We start from the raw sequence: 26,780 nt of genomic DNA, 5'->3' as shown, positions 1-26,780 counted from the left end.
AAAGTCTTTGAGCTTTGAAAACAGTTGTGTTTGGGGCCCCAATTGGGGAAATGAAAAATTACCAGGGAGCAAAATTAATTGCCCTTTTCACTGAAGCTGAAAGCAGTGTTGGTGGACTGGTTTGTCTGAATGGAAGGATTTGTAAAGATAGGTTTGAATTTCCCTTATTTGTGTGGGTTTGAGAAATGTAATCCCCCAGCAGCTTGGTTTCCACAATAGAATATCCAGCCTGCCCTGTGGAGAGGTGGACACTGGAAGCAAGCCGTGCTCGAGGCATGCAGTGACCGTTTGTAACCAGGTGGTGGCTGTTGTGTAACACAGAAGATAGCATTTTTGACGAGGTGGTGTGGTTATACAATTTTGGCGAGCCCGTGGGTTATAAAAGCTGAAATTCCTTCAGCACCTGAAGTGTCTCATGCTGAGCACTAGAACCTCGCCCTGGCTCCAGCACAGAATTAATGGGTGGGACACCGACGAAAGGATATTTTTGTCTGTAAGGAAAGATTTCGCCCTGCAGGTAAGACCATGTCTTGGTATATAAGCTCTGCTTTGGGGAATTAGTGTCTGTGTGTCTGCATGTGTCTACGTCTGTCTGTGTCTGTCTGTGTGCATCTGGGTCCACGCGTGTTCGTCTCTGTGTGCATCTGTGACTGTGTGCGCCTGTCAGTGACCATGGGTCTGGTTTTCTGTGACTGTGGCTGTGTGTGTGTGTGTGTGTGTGTGTGTGTGTATGTATGTGTTTCTGTGTGTCTGTGTTGGTGGGTGAGGAGCCTATGGCTCCAGTTTGCCAGCTAGGTTACCAGGAAATCTCCAAAGGCTTTCTCAGTGCTGTCAGACGTGATTTAAACATTTAATCACTGAACATTAACATTTATGCAACTCTTAAAAGGCAGTGCCCTTCATTAAATATATGAGAAAGAGTGATGATAAACACCTGGTCTGCAACAATTGCCATGTCCGATTTAGTGGTTTTTAGGTGCTCACCTTCTGTACTCTGAGTGAGGTGCAGTCTTGGGACTTACAAGACTGTGTGATCTTTTATGTTTTCTTTTATGCAGAATTTTAGGGATTTGGGGAAAAGCAAGTACACAAGCAAAAAGGAACGTACATTAAACAAACTTCATGGAGAGCCTGGAGTCTCTTCTAGCTGAGTACATCTATTTTTTTTTTTTAATTCTTTTAAGGTTTGTGGGTTGTAAAAATGTCAGGTTCAGACACCAGAAAATGCAATACACCTGTGGCCAGGATTCTAAGTGATTACAGTCTCTGTATTGAATGGATTTTTTTTTATTAATTAGGAGGAACATACTCCTTTGCAGAAAAATAATGTCTAACATACAGGCATGAGATGTTTATTGAAGATTAGTGAAAAGCCATTATTTCAATCACTGTGTACTTGGGGTTAACCTGGAGAATCATTACAGTGCCCCAGCCCCAGGTAATTGCAGTGCAGGTTAGCCATGTCCACTCTTCAGCCAACAGGTAATCCAACAGGGTAGGTGAAATTTCAGAATGCTCGTTTCCTTATCTTGGGAGAATCTGGGAGGAGAAGGAGATGGAACTCTTGGAAGATGGACTAGGGGGCAGTGGGGATGGCATGGGGAGGAAAAGGATATTGTAGAAGAGATTTGCAAATGGAATTTCTTCTAGACAATAGAAAGAAAGCATGTGGTTGAAGGAACCAAGTACGATAAATGTACCAAAGACCAGCAAAGCTGAGCAGGTGTAATGGGTAGTTAGGAAATAAGGAAAAGATGGAGCTTGACCTCAGTCTGCAGGTAAGAGAAGGAAATTTGACTTTGGCACTTGAAGCAGAGGAAAGGGTTGGAATGGGCCAAAGAGAGATGGTCTGAGAGTAATTCAGGGAGAGGGCTGCTAAGTGCATTGAGCTCGAGGCATGGAGTGAACAATTATTTGAAATGCTTCTCCCAGCAGAGTGGCAGTAGTAACTGAAGGTGACCAATGAGCCATCAGCTGTGCTGGATAAGAGAAGATAGAGTTGGGAGCTGGGGGGCACAGGCTTAGCAGGGCAAAGCCATCCCCTGGATGTTAACCTTCGTACCCAAGGCTGTCCTTGTACTGGAAAGTGGGGGAGACATCAAATGACAGTGGTTATTTGGAGCTGTGAAGGAGGAGAGAGCTTCTTTTTTTTCTATTCCCTGACAGTAAGTGGGGGGTTTTCCTTGGCTCTTCCAGAATGACCTTCAGACATAACCACTCAGGCCTTTTCTGGCTGCTCATCTCCAGAGCCTTGTTCTGTTAGTCTGTAAGGAAACAGGAGCAGCTTCGTGTTCTCAGAATGATTGCTGCGTTTGCCACTTGTCCTTGGCTTTTGTCCAAGGGTAAATCAGCCTTTCTGTACCTCAGTTTCCTAACCTGTGGAGGTAATAAGCATCCTTCCCCGAATTTTGGTAAGGCTCAAGTGAAATCATGTTTGTATCTTGTACATGATAGGCAGTCAGTTCTGCATGTTTTTATCCTGTCATTAAAATTCTGTATGAAATTAGCTTTTCAGTGGCCCCTTAATGACTGATCAATACATTTAAAAGTGTTTAAATGAAAAAGACGTTTGCACAAGAAGTGATATGTTAAATAACCCAAAATAGAAATAAATGCAGTAAAACCCATCTTGATTCTGCTTGAGTTTTTCTCAAATATACATTTTTTTTTTTTTAAATTGCAGAATATTGGGGAACAGTGTGTTTCTCAGGGCCCATCAGCTCCAAGTCGTTGTCCTTCAGTCTAGTTGTGGAGGGCGCAGCTCAGCTCCAAGTCCAGTCGCCGTTTTCAATCTTAGTTGCAGGGGGCACAGCCCACCATCCGATGCGGGAGTTGAACTGGCAACCTTGTTAAGAGCTCGCGCTCTAACCAACTGAGCCATCCAGCTGCCCCTCTGGAAGCTCTGCAGCAGCTCGTCTTCAATCTAGCTGTGGAGGGCGCAGCTCACTGGCCCATGTGGGAATCAAACCGGCAACCCTGTTGTTCAGAGCTCGCGCTCTAACGAACTGAGCCATCCGGCCGCCCTTCAAATATACATTTTTAATTCCAGCCCACAGGCTCTACCTTTTGCTTCACCGCCTTTCCCTTTCCCCTTTCGTGTCCCAGCCGCATGATTTCCTTGAATAAGTCTGGAGGTCAGGAATTAGGTTTTTTTCCTGGTGTATGCCTAGCCCATGGAAAAATGTTCAGGTTTTCTCCAGTATTTGATGCCTTTTATGTAATGGACACCGTGTCCAATGCCCTGGTCTCTTATGGACCAAGGAAGCCGGTTGTGCCATGGAACATGGAGAAAGGGCAGCTAACCCAAAAAGGAAGCTTTTGGGAAGGTGGTCTATGTGGATGGTACCGGGGCAGGAGGAGCATAGCAAGGATGGGTCTTTAGGTCTTGTCATAATTTTTTAAAACTACAGTTTGGGTAAGAGATTTTTGCTGGATTATATCAGCCACAGCATCTGATACCTACAATATTAGGGCAGAAAAACAAAGATCATTGATAACTTTGTATTTTAAAGCCCCAAATCAACCAGATGTCAGCTATTTCGATCTTTCGCTGTACACGTGACTCTTTCCCCTAACCGAGCAGTCGATGAGTCGGTGTCTTCTCATCTAGGTAGATGGCTATCGCTCTTCACGGCTCAGGTTATGTGTAAGCTGACATCAGCAAAACAACATGTCTTGACTGGATTTAAGAGCTGTTTTAGGATTTAGAGTTTGGTTTGGGACTAGAGCTTATTCTACACCAAGGGCTTCGTGGGCCAAATCTCTAGAAGAGACTGAAGGGGTCTTCTGCAGGCAGGGTGTATTTTCAACATCTTCTGTTTCATTTCATCACTGGTGCACTTGACTCGATGCTCTGTAAAGTATTTGCTTTCAATAAGGAATGATTCTTCCCCCCTACCTCACCCCACGGATGGGCCAGGAATGTTTGCCACATCTATCCAGTAGCTTTGTGTCCTCTCCCGCTCACGGTTGAGGTCCCTGACAACATGTTTAGGTGATTCCTAAGTGGTCTAGCAGTGTTTGCCCAGGGGCCCTTTCCTTCCACTTTCAGAGCAGGGTGATTGTCTTGGGGTGCCTGGTGGATCCTAGCCTCTAAAGGACTGTTCCTCCTGGGGTTCTCAGCAGGTGGTTTCTGAGGTGGAACCTGGCAACCATCTCTGGGTTCTCTTTCAGAAATCCAGGTTTTATCCAGCTTTTTAAATTTTCTTCCTCGTAAGAGAACAAGTCCACAAACCAGGACAGTGACGGAATGCTCACACAGCTCAGGGGGTGAAGGGGAGGTTTTCTTGATTGCCATCATTGAGGTGGTTTGGTTTAGGGCTCGATAGAGTTTGAAGAAAGCTCCTCTGAGGTCATGAGTCTGGGTACTTGCTCCGTCGTCGTGTGTTATCAGTGCCATCATTTGTACCGATTTAGCAAATTATTTCTATGGGTTATGTTAGTGTAAGGCTCAGCAAATGACCTGATATCAGTGGGGTACTTGGAATATACGTTTTATGTTCCTGGGCAGAGCTTTAGTTACATCAGTGACTTTTAGGCTTTTTTCCGACTGACCCACAGTACAAAGTATTTGACCTTGAAACGGGGTGGCCCTTTTCCTGTGAGGTGTGCTCTGGCGTTTTTTGTTCTATTAAATTTCATTGTTTTAAAAGTTCTGGATGAGCTCCACTGTGTCGATTTCATGGCCCACTAGTGGGTAGTGACTTACAGTTTGGGAAAAAAAAAAAAGAGTGAGAGTTCTTCGAGTGTTTTGGAAAAGTATGGAGGATGATTGGTTTTTCTCAGTTACAACCTGTGAGCATAACCATCATCACAAAATCAAACAATAACCACGGCTTCCAGGTTCATTCATTGCTGCTTAAACGGCGTAATGATCGCTAGGATCAGCATCAGGACTGTAACCTCCTTAAAGCAGGATCCTGTGCGTTCAGCATCCATTTAAGTAATTACATTTAAAGGGAGTCGATCATATACAAGTAGAGGACATTTGTTCCAATGATCTTTTTTTGGCTTGGGTTGAAAGCGTTTAGGTCAAATGTTAGCATGGAGCCGACTTTAATGGAGCCACTGCAGTTCCCCTCTAATCCCCTAATGATGGGATTTAAGCAGAGAGCCATGGATTGGCTTTTAAATTGTGCTTGATCATTGAACCTGGCCACCTCTGAAAGCTCTTGTTTGTATCTTGGTAAGGCCCAAACTACCACTTGGCAAGTTGAGGTTTTGAGTTTCTTTATCCCAAAGTCTTCCTTCTTAGCTTAGTCATACTCTCACCTGTCTGGATCGGTTTATGCAAGCTGAGGAAATGGCGTTATCCCACCCTAGGTTGCCCATCCAAAGGTGTGGGTGATCTGAGGACCACTAATGTGAGAATACTGTATAGTTGTAAAAAATGTAGGTTCCCAAGCAGGTCTATGGCATCAGATTTTGGGGAGAGGACGTTTTTTAAGTTAGTGGGATATGGGAGTTTTTAAATTCTTTTTTTCCTCAAAAATTGAAGTTTTAAAAAACCCGAGGCATAGTTTACATACAGCAAATGGATGTACATCCAAATGGAGCTGCCAGAATCACAACCAAGGTATAGAACATTTCTGTCACTCCAAAGGCTCCTTCCTCTGCCTTTGGAGTCCCTCCCTCCTTTCCTGCTCTAGGTCACCACTACCTGTCACTATAGATTAGGGAATCAGGCAGCATGTCTTGAGTCTGGCTTCTTTCACTCAATGTAATATCGGTGTGTTTCCTCCCTGTTATGTTACATATGTCAATAGTTGCTTCCTTTTTATTGCTGAGTAGTTTTCATATGGACTCACCATAGTTGGTTTATCATTGACCTACTGAAGGACCTTTGCGTGTCTTGAGTTTTGGGCTGTTATAATAAAAACAGCTTTGAACATTTGTCTACAAGTATTTGTGTAGAAGAAATCTGCATTTTGAATAAGCTTCCCAAGTGAGTCTTAGGCACGTGAACCACTGATTCTTATTCTCTCTGTTCTTTCTTACTCTTCTCGTCTCGTTTTGGAGAACTGTAGGGTTTTGTGTATAAATTAAAAGATGTCCCATGCATTTATGCTTTTGATGTAGTATTCATTCAGTGACATCTCTTTGGGGTAAATGTGTGTATCATTAACATTTACTGAGTATCTGTTCTGTGCTAAGAGCTGGGAATATAAAGATGAATTGTGCACAAGGGGATTCTACCCTTCAGGAGGACTCTTCGTGATTAGTTCATTCAGTCTTTGAGGGCATTGGACTGGGGCCTGCTAGGTGCTGAGGATGGGAGGACATGTTTTCTTAGGGTTTGCTTGTGCTTCCAAGAAACACAAAAGGTCTTGTTGGTATTTAACTTTAGGAGCAACTCAGCCCTTAAATCCTCTTTAAATAGTACCATCATACGAGCACTTCCAAGTCAGGTGGCAATGGTAAGCCACAGTGAGGAGTTGACATATTCCTGGACAGCGGAGAAATGGTCAGATAGTAAAAATTAAGTACAAGAGAAATTCACTGGCTGAATAGTTGATGAAATAAGTACCAATTAAAAACTCTTCTGCGTTTGTACATGATTATTGGTAATGGTTCAATGCTTAGGGAATTGAAAGTTTATTAAAGATCTGAATATTTTACTTTTCTACTTATAGTAGAATTTCCCAAATTGCTGTCTTTCACTCTGTTAGGCTTACATTTATTTTGATGTTGACTTTTTTTTTTTTTTTTTTTTTTTTTTTACGACTGATGATTTTCTGCTTGCTCTAAGGTAGTGATTTGTAACCATGGCTGCACCGGTGCATTAGAACATCTAGATGCTCAGGCTACAGAGACCTATTCAATCAGACTCTCTGAGTGGGGACCCAGACAGTAGTATTTTTAAAGTTCTTAGGTGGTTCCAACATGGAGTCAACATGGACGGCCACTTCTTTGGGGCAGCGTTGGTCATTTGTGGGTATACCTCTTTTATTGTCAGTTCCTCCCTTTACCTGCGAAGTATAATTGACAAAATCTTGGCTTTTCTCCCTTCTTTTCTGACAACAAAAGTTATTTTACAACTTTAGACTTGAGAACTTTACTAAGCACTGCCCTGTAACCATAGGGCTGTGTCCTGATCTCTCAACAGAAAGGACTGAACTGCTTTGTGTTACTGTGTTAAGGGGAACCGACCACCCCTGGATTTGTGGAGGAAGAACCGAGTGCTGATGTGAACATCAGGCTCTTAGAGGAGAAAGTGGGCATAGCTTGCATTGTTAAGTAAATAACTTTGGAAAATATAGAGGAGGGAAAATAAAGAAAGTTCTTTGGTGTCCCACCAGTCAGTATTTTGGTTAACATTTTGGTGTGTGTATGCGTGTATGCCCACTTACACATACACAGTGGGTTAGTGCTGTACATACTACTTTTTTATTGTATAAATTGCCTTTAATTCCTTTTACTCATTGCCTCATTAAAAAAATTGGTATCTTCTATTGTTATTACCGGGTAAGACCATTTGACCTGAAATCTGTCTTAACAAACTTAGGTGTACTTCAGTATTGTTCGCTGTAGGCAAAATTATACAGCAGATCTCTAGAACTTATTCATCTTGCATAACAAACTATACCTTTTGAATAGTAAGTCCTCACTTCACCCTCCATGCCCAGCCCCTGGCAGCCATCATTCTATTCTCTGCTTTTATGAGTTTAACGATCTTAGATACCTCATATAAGTGGATCGTGCAGTGTAGGTCCTTCTGTGACTACCGTGTTTCCCCGAAACTAAGACCTAGCCGGACCATCAGCCCTAATGTGTCTTTTGGAGCAGAAATTAATATAAGACCCGGTATTATATTTATTATATTATATTATACTGTATTATATTTTGTTATATTATACCGGGTCTTATAGCAAAATAAGACCGGGTCTTATATTAATTTTTGCTCCAAAAGACGCATTAGAGCTGATGGTCTGGCTAGGTCTTATTTTCGGGGAAACACAGTAGCTTATTTCACTAACTGTAATGTTGTATATACTGTTTTCTTAACCTGTTTCCTTGCATCACATATGGTATTCCTTTGTATTAACATATCACAATTATAGCATTCAATTTCCTAGTGTTGGGTATTAGATTTTTCCTGATTTTTGGTCTTATTAAAAATGTTAACGTGTATAATTTTATAGCTAAATCTGTGTGTCCTAATTATTTCCTTAGAATAAATTCCTAGAAGTAGCATTTTCTTAGGTCAAATATTAGAAGTGAATATGAATATTTTAAACTTTTGATACATGTAACCAACTTGCCTTCTCATAAGCAAATTTATTTTTTATTAGGAATGTGAGTTTGTCTTTTGCTCCACCTCCTTATAAGTAAGGGTATTAAAAATAACCGACATAGATAAAAATAAAAAGGTACCTCATTTCAATATACATTGATTTTAAACAAGGAGTGAACATTTATTTTGTCATTTATATTTGGGGCGGGGATTGAAGATGAGAAGTTCATGTGTTTTGCCCATTTTTATATTAAGGACTTTTGTTTTCTATTTATTGATTTATAGCTCTTCAAATAGTAAAGATACCAACACATATCTTACGTTTTATTATATTTTGCCTTTTAATTTGTTTGTGATTATTCGCCATAACAGAAATTAAAAAAAAATTTTTTTTTTTGCAGAATGTAGCAGCCTCTTGTCTCTTTCTCATCTTTAATGATATGCTAAGAAAGGAGTCCCCCACCCTAACATTATACAGTCATTTAGTGCCTTTATTATTATTTTTTTTTAACCTTAGGTCTTACTTCTGGATTTTATTAACAGTGAGCCGGTTGTCTTGGCATGTTGTAATGAAAATCCATACTTTGTCTTATGATTTGAAGTGCCTTCCATTTCATGTATTCGTTGATTTGTGGGTTTTCTGTTGTCTGATCTGTTTGTCTCTTTTTGTGCTTATATTGAGCTCTTCTGTTTATTACAACTTGACGTGAGGGTCCTTATCTGATAGAGCACACTCTTATTTTTTCAAATACATGTGACTATTCTTTGTTATCCTTCTACAGAAATTTTAGCAAGACCCTTCCTCCCCTTTTGGGATATTAATAGACTTTTATTAAATTCATACACATTATGTGTATAGGAAAATGAATATGTTTACAGCTTTCTTATCCAAGATATAGTCTATTTCTCTGGTTATTGAACTCTCTTTTGTGGCTTTTAGTAGTAGTTTATAGTGTTATTCATAAGGCCATGTACATTTTATTGGATCAATGTATTAAGTATTTAATGCTTTTATTCACTTTAAACAGGATTCTTTCATCCTCTTATCTTTAGGGCTTGGCAAACTGTTTTGTAAATATCAGGTTTTGTGGGCCAGGTGACCTCTGTCATGTGTTCTTCTTCCTTGTTGTTTATAAACCCTTTAAAAACTGTAAAAAACCATTCTTAGCTGCAACTGTACAGAACCAGGCCAGGCAATAGTTTGTCAGCTTCTTGATCTAGATGCTTATTGCCAGCATTTGGGAAGTGTTCAGTCCACACCGAAGAAGGTTCGCTCATTTATTTTGTGCCTAGCACCTTTGTATAGATTCTCCCACATTTTCTTAACTCCAGGTATGGTCACACTTTGGTCTTTTCCTCACCTTTCTCTGTTGGTCGAATGATAGCAGTGATGTCGGTTGCCCTGGGCCTTGTCACTGACATAATGTGTCACTGACAGACAGGGTTGATATTGGCTGTTAATTTCCTTAACAGGTTAGTAAGAGTATTAAAGCAAGAATGACTGGTACATGCCGGTTGGCTCAGTTGGTTAAAAGCACAGTGCTCATGACCCACGGTCGCCGGTTCGATTCCCACATGGGCCAGTGAGCTGTGCCCGCTGCCCTCCACAACTAGACTGAAAACAATGACTTGACTTGGAGCTTACGGGTCCTGGAAAAACACACTGTTCCCCAATATTTCCCAATTTAAAAAATTTAAAAAAAAAAAAAAAAGGCTGTTACATCATATCAGGTACCGTTATTTTTAAGCATCACTTAGTCACGCCACAAAGTTTGGGGGTCAGGTGTGGCCCTCGGGGCCAGGGATACAGGCTGTGGGTACTGCCTCTTGTTCTGCAGTTGTCTGGCTGTGCAGGCCGACATTATCTCGCTGTGTTATAACCATCTTCATGGTTCCCAGACACGCAATGAGGTGGAGATCAGAGGAAACGCTGATGGGAGTTACCCCAAGGGAATGGAGTGAGGTAAAGGGTGATTAGTTTGGAGGGACTGCATGTGCACACGAGCCTGACGGCTAGAAGAGAACCGAATACCTTCAGGTCCCGAAAGATGGGAAATGAGAGGATACTGGGGACCAAGCTTCATACGGTGACCCTGCAGCCTTGTGAAGGAGTTTGGGTTCCGTTCTGAGGTGAAGCATCGTCAAAAGGCATGATAGTTTCTGGAGCGTGGTTGTGCTAGCTGCAGTATGGACAGTGGTAGAGCCCTTAAGATGGATGAAGAAAAGGGCAAGAGGCAGTTGTACTGCTGATGAGATGATGGCGTGTGCTGCAGAGCGCCGGACTGCACAGGTTTGGGAGCTCTGGGCCTAGGAGCCTGGGCTCATAGTCCTTGCCCCTCAGAGGCCCCTCAGAAATCACCAGGAGGGCAGAAACCACGGGGCAAGTCAGACTCGGACAGTGCTTCCAGGCCAGCGGACCTGGGCTGTATTTGCTCGGGAGGTTGGCTGTAAACTGAACATTTGAAGGACAGTTTTGTCTTGCTCCTATAAACGTTGTCAGGACAGGAATACTGATTTAAGGTTTGAGTCTTCCCCTGCTTATAGCTGTGCATCCTTTGGCAAGTTACTTAACTTCTCTGATGCTCAGTTTCCATTTTTGTGGGGTTAAGTGTGCAAATCAAGTAATACTGTGCTCACTAGGGAGAAATCATTGCCATTTATATAACGAGAGGGAAGAGATGTGCCTGGCACACAATGGCGCTTCGCTGCAGACTGCTGTTCCTGCTCTCATTGTGTTGTCCTTATCATTTCATTGTTGTTGCTGAACCTGATTTTCATCCCTCAGCCCTTCCTTTCCCTTTGCCTTGGGGTCAGGGCCAAGACAGCAGTGGCCTTGCTTATTTTTTCCGTAAGGAGTAGGAAGAAGGGTGATGGGATACTGTGGGCGGGCTTGCCCCGTGTCAGGTTCCCTGGGGTGTTTTGCCTTTTGTTTTAACACCAATTCTAACATATACCCTAAAGTCCACTCCCCCCACCCCTTACCTTTTTCTGTGTGTGCCGGTGGGCCTCGGCATTTCCCCACACAGTTCAGCCTGCTCGCAGCAGACGCTGTGGTCTCTGGTTAGCGTGGGGTTCTGTCCTTAAGGCTGTCTTCCTCACTCTTGAGTACTTGGCAGTGGAAGGCTGTGTTATTTTCGGACTTGCAAAGGTGCGTTTCTTTGTGTAAGCTTTCACTGTCTTTTCCCATGCTTCCTCCATTTTTCTTACTCAGCAGGAGTGTCCACCTTTGCCAGGCTTTGCAGTCCTCTGCCCAGAAACCCTTCTCAGAGCTTCCTGTCCTGCGTGGCCTTTGGCCCCATCCCGTCTTGTGCTCATGTGGGTCTGTGTCTTCAGGACCCTCCAGAGGGTGCTGCTGTGTAGAGACGGGCACAGGGAGTGGGTGGGTGGGTGCCCCAGTAGAGCTTGTGAAGGTCAGTTAAACACCTGATAGAGAAATGTACAGAGTACTTGATGGAAAGTGGTCTTGTCCGAATGCAACTTGTCCTCCTTTGCTCCTAGTGATGGGGATAGTGGGGAAAGTTGGCTGCTGCTGCAATGCATGTCTGAAACAAACATGAAGATAAAATTAGCAGAGTAAGTATCTTCTACATGCAAAAGTCCTATCGTTTTCCCTAAAGTTAACATGGGTAAGTGCAGATTGGGAAGTTCTGCTGGCTTGCTAATGGTGATGGGGCTGGAGGTGCAGCAAACAGCTTGGTGTCTCTGAGTAGAGACATGTGGTCTTGTGACAGTCTAGCAGGATTTCACCACCTTCTTTGCCTGTCGTCTTCTAGAAAACATAAGCTCCTGGTGGTCAAGGTTAAGGTCTGGCAGGGCTATTTCAGGCAGATCTCATTTTTAGGTATGTTCATTGTCATGCTGTATTTTTTTTTTTCTTCCAGTTCTGGGGAGGTTTAGGGTGGCAGTGGCTAGATCATCAAGATGCAGAAGATTGATGGATTTGATTATGTAAAAATAAATATAATTCTGAAAGATCACCCACAAAATTTATGAGCAAACAAAAAGCTGGGATAAGATATTTGCAGCAAATATAATAAAGACTTAAAGGATTAATATCCTTAAAAAATAAAGATCGGTAAACACTATAGAAAACTAGGCAAAAGGCATAAGGAGAGAACCACAAAAGAGTCTTTGTTCTTGCTAACACACATGAAAAGCTCACGAATCAACACATTGCAAATCTCTGAAAAGTTATCCGCTGGCACAGATTTAGGGCTGTCAGACTTTGATGAGATGTCCCACTTACCACTGGTGAGGCTGCCAGTTCGGAAGGTCTTTCTGGAATAGAACTTCGCGTTATGTCTCAAGAGCCTTACAAATCTGCTGACCCTTTAATCTTCTGGGATCAGGGTGTGCGAAGGATTGTCACGCAGCACCACTATTTGTAATCGTTACAGACGTGGTCCCTCCAAGTGACCACCAGCAGAGTTGTGGTAATTTCTGCACTAGAGCCTCATATCACTGTTAGATAGCACAGTTTTAAAGAATGAGATGTGTATGTGATAAAATAGGTAGTGGGGTTGTCTGGATGTGGACTTTTAGGGCTCCCCTCTTTCCTCTCAGAATGCTGGAGACACGCCTTCCCGCTGTCCAGTTTTTTTCTCACCACCTCCCCTTCCACATTGCTGTGGCCCGACAGCCCCCCATTTCTCATCTGCAACGGGTACTCCAGGCTTCGGATCTTCCTGTCTTCACTTAGCCTTCTATTTTGTCCACTTTCCCAGAGCACAAATCTGACCATTATCCGCCTCGTCTTTGAGGCCCCTTAGATTCTCCTCGTTTTCTTGCTGAATCGAGTGTAACCCCTCTCACGTGGCACCCTCATGGACTAGCTGGTCCTAGTTTATGTGCTCGTTGTCTCCTGTGCAGTGAGCTGCTCGGTGACTCATTTTCATGCCTCTGTCATGCATCTTGATATGTGGCTGGGATTTGGTGCAGGGAAGGGACAGTATGGAGGTGGCAGGAAGAGGGCATCATTGGACTCACCTGTTGGTGATTGTCTTGGCAACACCTGTATCTGGAGTGTCAGGCATAGGAGGCCCCAGGTGAAGGAAGAAGAGCCTGAGATAATCACTGAAGGCTATGTCTGAGCTCTTTAGGAAGAGGACAGACCTTGCTCATGCCAAGGTTGAAATACGTGTTTGAGGAAGGGACCAATAAATAGCTGAAGAAAAGGTCCCAAGTCTAGGAATCTGAGTAGCCGCACAAAGCGACAGTCCCACCAGTAGCCATAGAGCAGGTGAAGAGACATTCTGCCCCTTTGAAAACTTCGCCTTTGCTAGGAGGTCTTTTGTTTGTTTGTTTGTTTTTAATTGTTGTAAAACACTTTAAGAATGTAGGAAAAGGATTAATTCTAAGTAATTAACATACACCATCTATGTCAGGGTTACAAGTTGAGCTAAGCAATGTTTGTAACTTCCCTTCCGAATATAGAAAGCCCCCACTTTATGTATTGGAAACTGCATAGTAGAGTGGGTCCTCATATCCCCTACAAGCAGTAGAAAAGATAAAGAAAAAATATAATGACCCACTTGTCCCTGTTCTTGAAAAGGGAAAATTACTGTTTTTTTATTTTTATTTTTTAAAGATTTTATTGGGGAAGGGGAACAGGACTTTATTGGGGAACAGTGTGTACTTCCAGGACTTTCTCTCTTTTTTTTTTTTTTCCAAGTCAAGTTGTTGTCCTTTCAATCTTAGTTGTGGAGGGTGCCGTTCAGCTTCAAGTTGTTGTCCTTTCAGTCTTAGTTGTGGAGGGCGCAGCTCAGCTCCAGGTCCAGTTGCCGTTGTTAGTTGCAGGGGGCGCAGCCCACCATCCCTTGCTGGAGTTGAACCGGCAACCTTGTGGTTGAGAGGATGCGCTCTAACCAACTGAGCCATCTGGGAGCTCGGTGGCAGCTCAGCTCAAGGGGCCGTGTTCAATCTTAGTTGCGGGGGGCGCTGCCCACCATCCCTTGCGGGACTCGAGGAGTTGAACTGGCAACCTTGTGGTTGAGAGCCCACTGGCCCATGTGGGAATTGATCCGGCAGCCTTCGGAGTTAGGAGCATGGAGCTCTAACCACTGGCCGGCCCCTAAAAAGGGAAAATTATTTTAAAGGTCACTAAACTACAATAAGTCCCATAGACTTACTCCTTAATGGGCTTTGCTCTATCTGGTGACAGGCATGTCCCTGCTTCTCAAACAGGCACTTGTCTCCTTTAGGGAGCATGATCTTGGGCCAAGGACCCACATGACACATTCGGGCTGCCATTTTGGGGAGGAGGGAAATACCTTTCAACTGTGGTTTCTCAGCCTTGACACTATGGACATTTGGGGCCAGATAATTCTTTATTGTGCTATCTGTCCTGGGCACTGTAGGATGGGTAGCAGCATCCCTGGCCTCTGCCTGTTAGATGCTGGTAACTCTCCCCCAGCTGTGATGATTAGAAATGTCTCCAGACATTGTCAGATGTCCCCTGGAGGGAAACATCACTCCTGTTTGAGAGTCACTGCTTTAAACAAGAATGCAAAATGTGCATGAACATTTAAACCAAAAGAGCCACCTCAGAAAAATATGACATGTACACCGAACTCCTCTATTACATTGAGGCAGAACTTAATGTTCTGGTAACTATTTTATTTTGCTTTTTGCCCTCTAAACTATTGAACTCTTAAATTTGGTGTAATTCTTTCTCTTATTTGTTGATATTTCAATTCCTTCCTCCTTAGCTCCTCCAAAGTATTTATTGAATGGAAAGTGTCCCTGACAGAATTCCTTGAACAGGAGGTTTCCTACTTGTATTTCTAAACTTCTAGGCATGTCTTCACATTTGTAGAGCAGCTTGGCCAAGTTCATTCATTCTCATTAGGAAATTAATTGGTGCTAAGGTCTGACATCATTCTAATGAGTGCCAGCAAATGTTCTCTGTCCCTTCTCTCCTGTACCTGCTTGTGGTATTTTTTTCCACCATAAAAATGTAGGCGTACCTAGGCATGTTTTTATCGTATTTGTGCCAATGGATTCTTCGTGCCCTCTCAGTTTTGAAGCCAAATTCTTGTTACTCTTTGGGTGGATCTCTTTTGTTGTCTAAGTCATACTTCTGTTGTTTGATACAGAGGTTTTGATTTTCCTCTTTTTCACAGAAACTTGGCTTCATAGAATTGTTTCAGTAATTTCCCGCTTTCGGCTTTTGCTGAGGTTTGCTCTTAGCTTGGAGCATTGCTCTTTTCCTTGTTAAATACCATCAGATTCTCCGAGCATGTCCGATACATCCGGGGGCTAGTAGTGTTGATGTCGTCCCCCTCTCCCTGTGTCCTCTAATCATTTTTCCTTCCCCTCCCCGCCCATTTTTTTGCCGCCCCTTTTTGCTTGGATTTTTATTGTCATTTTGATCGATATCAAATGTTTTGGCACTATGTTCTGTGTGGCATTCTAGTCCACTTAAAGCTCATCTTGCCACCTTCCTGGAATTCTGTGTGTCATTCAATTCTACTTTGGTTTTACCTCCTCTTTTTATACTTTTGAATATCTTCACCTGCCTTTAATTGGGCACTTACGGGGAACTTAGAATTTTTTTTAAATTTAATTTTCTTGGGGAATATTGGGGAACAGTGTGTTTCTCCAGGGCCCATCAGCTTTAAGTTGTTGTCCTTCAGTCTAGTTGTGGAGGGTGCAGCTCACTGGCCCATGTGGGAATCAAACCAGTAACCCTGTTGTTCAGAGCTGTCGCTCTAACCACCACCTGAGCCATCCAGCCGCCCCGGGAACTTAGAATTTTCATATCCATCCAATCACTGTGTAGTATGGTTGCCACTAGTTACAAGTGAGTATTTAAATTTAAATTTAATACAATTGAAAATTCAGTTTCTCTCTATTGCAGTAGCCTTATCTCAAGTGCTCAATATCCTTGTGGCAAGTGACGAGTCGGGGACAAGGCAGAGGTGTGTAGAAAATTTCCATTATTGCAGAAAAGAGTTCTATTGAACAGTGCTGCGCTATACATAGACCATAATGCCTGTCAAAGAAAGACCTATTTTTATCCCTACTGTTCTGGTATTTTTGAACTATGGTCCTCTTCTCCTGGGGACAATTCAGAATCAGTGAATATCTGGAATAAAGAGGGTGGGGACTTGAAAAGTATTAATTGAGTAATGTGTTCTTGGATGTTTGGGTATAACCTGTACTCTGATTTTTCCATCCAGAAAGCATGATGACCATGTATCCTGTGTTGTGTGTGCTTGAAGTGATTTGGCTGCTTTCTCTTTTCTAGGTGCTAAGAGATGGTGCTTGTGGGGCTCATCTCTGCCTGAGAATTGGGTGCTTCAGGCACTGGAAGAGCCAACTCTGATCCTGGGCTCCCTGCTTGAACAAGCCTTCACTTTGAGCCACTCCAGTCCAACGGTCAAACTACTCCTTTTCTCTTAATGATGGGTATTGGTAAGAACACTACGTCCAAATCCATGGAGGCTGGGAGTTCAACCGAAGGCAAATATGAGGATGAAGCGAAGCACCCTGCTTTCTTCACCCTTCCGGTAAGAGTGCTCCCTGTCTCCCTTTCTTCTCGAATCACTCTCAAGTAGTTCCTGTATTGAATCAACGTGGGATTAGCTTTAATACTCATGTTTTCAGTGAAGCTTAACTTGAAAACCAAAAGGTTTTCATGTGAGACAGTCAGTCTTTGAGAGCCCTGTTGGCTGGCTCTGGTTTTGGCCCTGTTCTGTCTGGAGTCACCTGATGGGATTACCTCCAGGAAGGAAGCATATATTTCTGTGAATGCTGTCAAGTTAGCTCAGTGCTTACTCTCTACTGAGGGATGTTGAAGGCCTAATTTTATCTCCATCAATGTGTGCTTATGAAATCGCCTGTAACCCAACTTCAGGCTTGTATTGCAGGGTGGGAGAATGAATGAATGACTTTTTGTTTGGAATCCAAATGTCCGTGTTTTGCACTGTGGCAGCAGCGCCCAGGACAGGTCATTTTGCCGGGACGAGTGATAATCAGTCACATAAGGCTGATGTGCTCATTCATTATATTCAGGGCCAATATGTTTCCAGGTACAGGATTATGACTTGCTGTGTATAAAGTTATCTCCAGTGTTGGTTTAAAAAAGAAAAACACTCTTTAGAGAGAACTTGCCTCAGGTGTTTTTGTCTTAATATTGAAAATGAGGTTAATGGCCAGAAGACTCTTCCAGGTTCCTTAAAACATGGTCCTGGAATTTGCCTCGCTGTGGTGTTACTCAGTAAGAAGGAGGTGAACGGAACATGACATCTTTAAGTACACTGGTTGACCTGATTTGCATTTTGACCTTTGCTATATTGATTCACAGAGAGACACTCTACTGATTTTACAACTGGCATTACTGTTTTCTTTCTTTGTGTAAAGGGAAATTTTGAGAATGGGTTTTCCGTCGTATTGAAGGCGGAAGGTCGACAACAGTTTTTCTAGAGGAAGGGACAAGTCAATTTTTCAAGTTTAAATGAGTTCGTCTTTGAAAAGTGAGCAGGAAAGTTTCATGCCTGCATCTTGACTTGTTTCTGCCATATGATGAGGTGTGGAAGCTGGGGAGGGCCAGCAGAGGGGATAGGTACAGAGTGGTTGCTGAGGGAGGAGGGGAACCGAGGAAGCTCTGCCCAGGCAGCCAGCCAGTGACCAAGGCATTGAGAGAGCGAGCTGAATGAGGAATAAGGATGGACTTTCAGATTGATCCAGGGCTGGGCCTTTGCCTGGTGAGTACCAGAGGACAGCGGTTGAGGTTTGTGCAAAAGTGATGCACGGTGGACCTGAGGCAGGGTAAGGAGGGAACGAACCTGGTGCTGGAGGTGGGGGCTCCAAACAGTGTAACAGTATTCAGGTCAAGGGTTTGGCAAGCCTGCTGGGGTCAGGAAACTGAGAATTGGGGTCTTTAGGCTTCTAGGAGAAAAGACAGGCAGACAAAGAATAGGCAGCTTTGAGAGGGGCTAAATCTGACCAGGTTTGGTTTTGGGTTGGATGTGGGTGGCGAGGTACAATGGAAGTCCAGAAGGCCTGGGATTGGGCACCTGGGTGTAGGAAATAAGAAACACACAAATAAAACACAGGGTGCTCTTTTTGTTTGGTTTTCTTTCTTTCTTTTTTACGGAGGGCGCAGCTCACAGTGGCCCACACAGGGATCAAACCGGCAACCTTGGTGCTATCAGCATCACGCTCTAACCAACTCTTTTTTTTGTTTGTTTTCAAGTTGGCGTGGGGAAGTAATGAATTGATGGAATATAGAATTAAAGATTCTACTCCTTTGTGATACACTGTGTCTGTTTACAGTCAGGAAAGCACTCATTCCTTTGCCTTTGAAGGAGGAGTCTTTTCCCTCAGCCAGGAAGCAGGTTTCCTGCTTTATTGCTGAGAATAACCAGCTAAAATCAGATCTGAACACTGTTTACATTGGCATTTGCTAGCACAGAAAATAGTTTTCTAAATCACCAGTTAGGAAGAGGGTTGTAAAGTGGGCACACACAGGTGTTATAATGTTTGAGTTTCCAGGGCAGTCCTGCGTTATGACTGTTGTTCCTGCATATTCATACTGTTCATACGACGACAGTTCCCCTTTACACTCACGATGGCCCTGGTTTGTCTGATAAATTACACGGTCACCATAATTACAAGCAAACTTAAGCGTATGAAATAGCTGAAAACATTTTTTTTCTTTCAGAGAAACTTTTTGAAAAATCCTTTATGAAAATTCTGAGACACACACACACACACACACACCTCTAATTATAAAAGTAATACATGCTCATATTAGGAAATTTGGAAAAATACAGTAAAGCATTTAAAAGATAAAGAATATTTTTGAATTGGGTGATTATGGAATTGATCAGAAAGAGTTGGGTCCCCTCCCTCCTACGTTGTCCAGTTACTACAGTTGTCCTTTTCCTGTGAATTTACACTTATGCCAGATTAGAACACTTGTATAATCCAGCAAGCTAGGGAACCGGAGGGCTTTCCCTGTTCGCCATCAACACTTGGGGATTTTATCGGCATCAGTAAAGGTGACGCCCGTCTACTGAATTACAAGTAAAGGCAGGAGAGTTTGCACATTAAGTAGTTAATAGAAGGAAGTGATTGAGTGTGAGAAAGTCTATAAAGAACGAAAAGGAGATAATGACAGAAAAAGAGCCCTGGACCAGGCATAGAAAAAGTATATGAAGAAAACCCAGGAGAGGTTTGGATGGAGCCAAGACGGAGGCAGGCAGGGGATCGGGGTAAGAGCTTTAAAAAGTAGGAATGAGCTGCCCTCCTGGAAGAGACCCTGGGACCCCAGGGGCAGTGGCCAGAGGGTGTGCTGTTAGGTGGGAGGCCACCAGCTCAGAGCTGTGCCCATGTAAGAATGCACTAAGAGTGACTGATGCCCCTTTCCTTTTTCTTGTCCCTCTTCTCCCTCTCCTTTCTAACCTTTGCCTCCATTTCTTTCACTTCCCTTCTCTTCTTGTAAGAGAAGTGACCTTGGCAAACATAGGGAAGGGTAGGTGAAGAAACCCTATAGAGTAGTACCATGGTTTTCGAACATATCTGTTGACGAACATTTCGGTTTATGAACACCATAAATTTTATGGATCTGTGGTATCATTAGATAGTAAAATTCATGCTAAATTTGCAGTTTTAGGGGTTGATTTTAAAGGTCTGGAATTTTGCATTACTTTCTATGGGGTGCCTTGGTTTTCGAACATTTCAGAACTCGAACGGACTTCCAGAACGGATTACGTTAGAAAACCGAGGTACCACTCTAATGGTAACCTTCATTCTTGTAGGCCCCTGATTCTGTGCTGGCAGATTTGAACATGCTCATTCTCAGCAGTGGAAAGAAGGCACACAGTTTTTTGGGTGCAAATAGTCCCTGTTTAAAAAAACCCAAGCAAGGAAGCCTAAAACACGTTCTTATTCTTACAACTTTAATACCAGGTGCCGTGGAGTTCCTTCTTGTATGTTTCTAAATAGAGAGTTTGGAGTTGTATCTTAAAATCAAAAGTCTCAGTTGGATGTAATAAAAGATTGGAAGATGTTCTCTCTCTGTAAGAATAATTAGGTTTTGGAATCAACAGAATGTGATTCTGAGAAGAGTTTGAAGATGAGTATGTTTCCTAGAGCCTGCCCAGACAATTGGTTCAGTTCCCCTCTTTCTGTAAGATAAGAGCTTGAAATCTACTGCAGCAATGGCTGTGATTTAGGTCAGGGAATGCTCTCTGGACAGTTCAAATTGAACAGCAAAGATGAGCAGCCTTTCTGTTTAAAATGTATCAGTTGGGAACATTTTTTTAGAAAAGGAATATGCCGACACATGCTTTGAAATAAAAACATTGAAAAGATGGGATGCAGATAAAGATTTTCATGCATGGGAAGAGGTTCTTTTCCTTCCTGCTTCTTTCTTTCTCGAGTTTTTGCTCTTAAAACTTAATTTTTCTGTTCTGGTTTAGAGGTTACACATACCTTATATTGCAGCTCACATTTAGTTGGAGTAGAGTTTTGGTAGTTTTAAATGAAGTGCGAGGTGTTAGTGATACAAAATGGCCAGGTCATCTCATAGCTGGGACACGTGCGATTTGGTGTGAATGGTTATCAAGCAACAGAGCTGCTGCGGTCCACTCCCTAGAGCAGGTTTACAAAGTTGATTGGCATTTCCTCTGATTATCTCTTACTTTTGTGTGAGGCCAGAGTCACAGACTCTTGGTCCTGGAAAGGGCCTTAATGAAGGAAATCGTGTCCATTCTGCTCCTTTTCAGTGCTTGCTTTGTGCTCCAAGCTGAACCAGATGTGACAGGAGTGCAACATACGTGGTTGCCCAAGCTTCCTGCCTTCCCTACGCTATAAGGCCCCCTGTCAGCACCATCCCTGCTGCCACTGTTGTCTTTGGGTCATTTCTTGCCTGGATCATTATGACAGCCTCCCTGTCTCTCCGTCTTGTTCCTTTCCAACCCCTGATGGTCATTTCTGACTGTGTCTTTTGCATTCCTAGATTACTTAAGATTTCCTTTTCTTCTAGGTGTATATACCTATTGAACCCCCCTTATCTCTAAATTTTTCATTCACTCCTGGCATGACACTGGCTATTGCTCCTGTCACTCCTGCTTCCTGTACATTTGACCATCTCAAGATTATTATTGTTCAGAAACACATACTTAAGCGTTGTTGTCTTAGCTTAGGGAAAAAAAAGACATTATATTTATTGAGCAATAGATATACTCCCGTACCCAAAGGCAAGGTAGCCCTGCATGTTGAAGACAAATTCAACTGGATAAATTCAAGAAGAGAAAACCTGGTTTCATAGCTGATTGAGTTTAGGGGGGGAAATTTAAGGCCACAAGTTTGGTTTCAAATAATTTGGGAAGTGGGGGAGAAAGAACATGTTGGATTTTTAAATAATCTGCAGTTTTTTTTATTTTTTATGAAAACTTGATCAATTTCCTGAGATGAAAGATGCCAAGATTTCCCTGTTATCTGCGATGCTATGAATAACACAAAAGAAAACCCGTTTTTATTAAGTTTAGAAACTTTCCAAGATATGTTTTATTTCCCAGTTGAAATAATACGTAGAGGTTCAAAAATGTGAAGCTTTGATATTGTCAGGAACATTTCTTGTCCTTTTCTCTTAAAAAAGAAGCTCAGTGCCTTTCTGAAACTGATTTTAACATTTGATTTTTAAAATTAAATTTTATGTTTTCTTAGAAAAACAGACCATCAGAACAGTTAATTTAATAAACCAAAGGAAAATAGTAGTAAAACAAACTAGAGTTTTACTCCCTGGCGCCCTGCTGCATCCTGCGTTCAGTCAGAATTAACCTGGCACCCACTCTGGCTGGAGCTCCCCGGGGAGGGTGAGGGGTGGCAGGACTGCTTCCTCATTACCTCAGCATAGCAGCTGCCCAAACAAGGTTTGTTGAATGAATATGTGAGCTTTTTCCTAGTATGGGGATCATTTGCATGTTATAGTACTTATTTATTTAATTGTGTCTGTGAATGGGAGAATGGGAGTTGCTAACTCTTGCCAGAATCTCCTCTTTGGTGCCTCATATACAGATAAAAAAAAATATTGAGGTGAAATTCACACAACAAAATGAACAATTTAAAAGCATACAGTTCCTTGACATTGAACACTTTCACAGTGTTGTGCAACCATCACCCTCTGTCTAGTCCCAAAACATTTCCATCACCCCAAAAGCAAACCCTGTTCCCATGAAACAGTTGCTCCCTGCGGCAACTGGCGATGAATGCGGGTGAAGGTTAGTTTTAACTAGGATAGGACCTTAAATCGGATCTGGGTTTGTCTGATGAGTTAGTAAGTAATCATTGTTGTTTTAAGACAGTTCATCCTGCATGTGTGTACTTCTTGGCTTCTCAGTGGGTTGGGTGCTTCTGTGTTACTTGGAGCACGGTTCTAATAGAGTTCCATGTCGTGGACTTGATCTTGGCTGGGAATGAGTATTTTGCTGGCAGCTAGTTCTGTAGGCCAACGAACACCACAAACCCAATTGTCTTATGCAAAAAGCTATAGCACATCTTAGAGATAGTTTTAAAAGCAGCTCTTTATTTGAAATGATACAAGAAAATTTTGCCCTGTAAACATTATGTACCAGTTAATTGAGATCTTTGACATACTTTAAAATTAACTTCAGACTTGGGTTATAATCTGTGTGACCTTGAATGAGAAATTAAAATTTTCTCTGGCCTGATTTCCTCAACTACAAAAATAAGTGGATCAAATCTCTCTGGACCTCCACAATCCAAGTGTTACTGCTTGGATCTTTAGTCTTTTTAATTTCTTCCTGTTGTAAAAATAAACTGTCCTCATTATAGAACATTACCAATATATATAAAGGGAAAAAGAAGGTAAAAATGGCCCCACTGATTAAAGACAACCACTGTTAATATTTTGGTGTACACTTTTTTATTATCTATTTACAAAAGCAATGTACAAATAACACAAATACATACTGATTACAAAAGATCCAAATGCTAAACAATGGTTGGGAGTAAAAAATGAAAGGTGCTCATCCTTACTTCATGCCCCTAGGGCAGCCTTCATATTGGTTTGTGACTTTTCTGGATCCTTTACCAACGCATTTGGACGGGGAGATGATTAAATTTTTTTTTATTTTTTAGCATAATTGGGATAATTCTAGGCTTATTGTTTTATGACTTTTTTTTTTTTTTTACAGTGTTTCTTGGAGTTCTTTCTTTGTCAGCATATCAGTTTTTTTTTTATTGGCTGACTATTATTCTTGGAATGGATGTACCATAATTTAACAATGTCTTTTTGATAAACACTTAGGTTGTTTCCAAGTATTCAGCACGGATATTTCTGAAGGATAGGTTTCTATCAATGTAACTGCTGGACTCAAGAATAGGTCTGTTTCAAATCCCTGTGCTAGTAAGTTACGTACATTTCACACAGGCCATTTCACCAAGAACATAATCTTTCTGATAACTTAGAGTAGCTTTTCCCCCACACTTTGGTCAACACCGGATTCACTTTTAAAAATTTCCTTCTAATTATGTTAAAAATGAAATTTTAATTGTCATTTTTATAATTATAAATGAGCTTTTCGTGTATTTTGTTGAATATTTTAATTTTTTTCCTCTTGTGAATTGTGTACCCCTACCCTGTGCACATTTCCTTTGGATTGGTTGTATTATGGATTTGCAGGTATTCTTTATGAAATTCTGATCCTTTGCTACTGTGTTTCCCTGAAAATAACACCTACCTGGACCATCAGATCTAATGCATCTTTTGGAGCAAAAATTAATATAAGATCTCATCTTATTTTAATATAAGACCCAGTCTTATTTTAATGTAAGACCGGGTATAATACAATACAATACAATACAATACTGGGTCTTATATTAATTTTTGCTCCAAAAGATACATTAGAGCTGATGGACCAGCTAGGTCTTATATTCGGGGAAACACGGTATGTGTTGCACTGTATTTTTTCTTATGCCATCACGCATCTTTTACTTTTCTTTATTGTACTAGAATTTAAAATTTTTATATACTTTGTCTTTTTTTCCCCTCTGTATTTTAAAAAGGTAGTTGTGCTGTTATTCACACATACAGTTCTTTCTAGTAGTATTTTTTTCATGACAGGCAGCCAGGACCTGAGGCCGCTGCATCGTTAGCTGAGTCAGGTGAACAGCAGGACTTAAGTGCTGTAACTAGCACATCTCCTTTTTGTAGGCATGGCGCGTTAGGATTCCTTATCAAGCTGTTACTTGGGAAGGATCTTAACCAAGACAGCTTAGGATACTTCTCACTCGCCCAGAAATAGCAGCTTTGGCCCCTCAGCCAAGCCTCCCCTGCCCTTAGAGGGCACAGGGTTGAGGGTGGATTCTTCTCCTTGTAGTTTGTTTGGATGCTCCATTCTCCCTCTATGGGACACATGGTATGTTTTTCCTCCATCAAAAACACATGTAATGTCACTGATGAAGCCCACACTTGTTGAGAGTTTCATTTAAGAACACCCCATACTTGGCTAACTTGGTAGGTGAAAAATGCAGTTTTGGTCTCTTGTGAGAATTAGCCACGAAAGACTTTGGGGAGAAATGTTTCCCTATAACCGAGAGGTGTGTGGTGAAACAGCCTATAAATGGAGTGTTTCTCTTCAGGTGGTGATAAATGGGGGTGCCACGTCCAGTGGTGAACAGGACAATGAGGACACGGAGCTGATGGCAATCTACACGACAGAAAACGGCATCGCGGAAAAGGTACCCACTTGCATCGCCGCTCCCCGCTCCCCACCGCTGTTGTCAGGATGTTGTGTCCCTCATCTGAGGTTTTATGTCTGCCCTCCTGTGTGGGTGTGGGTATGTGTGGGGGTGTTCTCTATATAACGGAAATAGTGATGAGGAATAGAAGTTACTAATTTTTAATTGTCTTAATGGCAGTTAAGGCGCATCCCAGATAGAGGCCCTTTTCTCTGTACATTTTAAAAGGCTTAGCCAGGATTCCAGTGGTTAGGAGTTTGGCTACCTTTCCATCTGGCTGCAGCCGTCAGGTAAGCCAAGATGGGTGCTTACAAGTATAGCCCGGAGCTACGGAGGAAGAAGCAGTCGATGTAATAATGCGCTTTCTTCTCAGGGTGCACTGCTTGCGGTACCACTAGCTCTCTGCGCTCCACAGACCCCTGGTCCAATAAAGCACGTGGGAGCGAGCTGCACGCCACTGTGGGGCTGTGAGAGTCCTGAATTCTTACTGGGTTGTTGAAGATCCCATGTACAAATTCTGTGAGCTTATCGTCATTGAGCCATTCCATAAAGCTGTCAGACGGAATCCTGACACCCAGTGGATCACCAAACCAGTCCCCAAGCTCAGGGTGATGTGAAGGCCGAGATCCTCGGGCAGCAAGAGCTGTGGCCTTGGAAAGGGCCACAAGTTCCACCATACCATCGGTGGTTCTTGCTGTGCAGCTTGGAGAAGGCGTGATACTCTCCAAGCTCCACCGTCAGCACTAGTATAAGTAATGGTTGTAAAATTCTTACCTAATAAACGATTTAGGACAAGGACAGTCATGTCTGCTTAAAAGTGTTCTGGCTGTTAAAACTAGTTGTCTGCAGATTGTTTCATGTGTGCGTTGTCAAATTATGAAAGTTAAAGTGCAATAATGTTTGAAAACTATAAGTGATGGTGTATCTTGTTTCTCAGAAGATAAGCACTTTTGTCTTTGCTTTATCTTGTTAGGGAGTTTATGTGTCAGGGTGTAAGATGTTTGGTATAATAGGTATAAAGTAAATTCTGTGAAAGAGGAAAAAATGAAAAAAAAAAAAAAGAGCTTGGGTCTGGATGCTATCATGACTCAGACCCTGAGGGGATTACTTAAGCTCTCCGGGCATCAGTTGCTTCATCTCTAAAATGGGACTGAACATAGCATTTGTCCTAGGGTTGTTGTGAGGATTAAATGAAATAATACATGTGAAGTGATTGGCATTGTGTCTGGGACATATGATGTATACAATGACTAAGGGAATGAGAGAAACTAGCAGATAGTTTATGTAGACAAAATGCCTTTGACGAAGCTCTTGGACCAAAGCTTGGTCACTAAAGTGAGAGAATCTTTTGCCATTTCCCATCTCCTTGACAGGTCAGTCTGTGTGACTATATTCATAGAGGCCAGGAGATAGTTGCCCAAAGAGGGTCCAGATGCCTGGATTTCTTTTTTCTTTTTTCTCTATCACTGTGCCTAACACATATGAAAAGTTTAATAATGTGACATTTCCAGATTGCATTGCCGCCCTGACTTCTCAGTTTCATTTGAGTTTTATTTGAGTGACTTTAAAAATAGATTTTATTTTTAAAAATGACTAAGTTACAGTGAAAATTACTAAGGCAATCAACTTACATAATGAGGCATTATAATTCTAGAACCACCGTATTGTACTATAGATAGTGTACACTGTATATTCTAGTCACAGACCAGTAGAAAGCTGATACTTGAAAATATAATACCCATCTTTGGTATTAGTGCAGTAAGTTATAGTATAATCCCTAAAAACGATAAAGAACAAAGAAATTATATTGGAAAAATCAAATTATTAGGTCTGT

General features: G+C 42.1%; 1 protein-coding gene across 4 annotated transcripts in view; it reads left to right on the top strand.

Moving 5' to 3' along the window:
* Positions 1-26,780, top strand: part of SLC23A2 (solute carrier family 23 member 2) — a 112,607-nt gene that overhangs the window by 34,710 nt on the left and 51,117 nt on the right. For 3 of the 4 annotated variants that reach the window (XM_033095394.1, XM_033095393.1, XM_033095396.1), the window contains 2 exons: positions 16,482-16,743; positions 24,848-24,946. In XM_033095394.1, the coding sequence (XP_032951285.1) occupies positions 16,636-16,743; positions 24,848-24,946 (207 nt within the window). In that variant the 5' untranslated portion in view covers positions 16,482-16,635. Of the gene's footprint in view, positions 1-364; positions 518-16,481; positions 16,744-24,847; positions 24,947-26,780 lie in introns of those variants that run through there. The other variant, XM_033095395.1, reaches the window with a different exon arrangement.

This window comes from Rhinolophus ferrumequinum, chromosome 23 (assembly GCF_004115265.2).
Source record: "Rhinolophus ferrumequinum isolate MPI-CBG mRhiFer1 chromosome 23, mRhiFer1_v1.p, whole genome shotgun sequence".
In the NCBI taxonomy this organism is placed as follows: domain Eukaryota; kingdom Metazoa; phylum Chordata; class Mammalia; order Chiroptera; family Rhinolophidae; genus Rhinolophus; species Rhinolophus ferrumequinum.
Note: the sequence above shows the minus strand (reverse complement) of the source record. Positions and strands in the feature narration are given on the sequence as shown.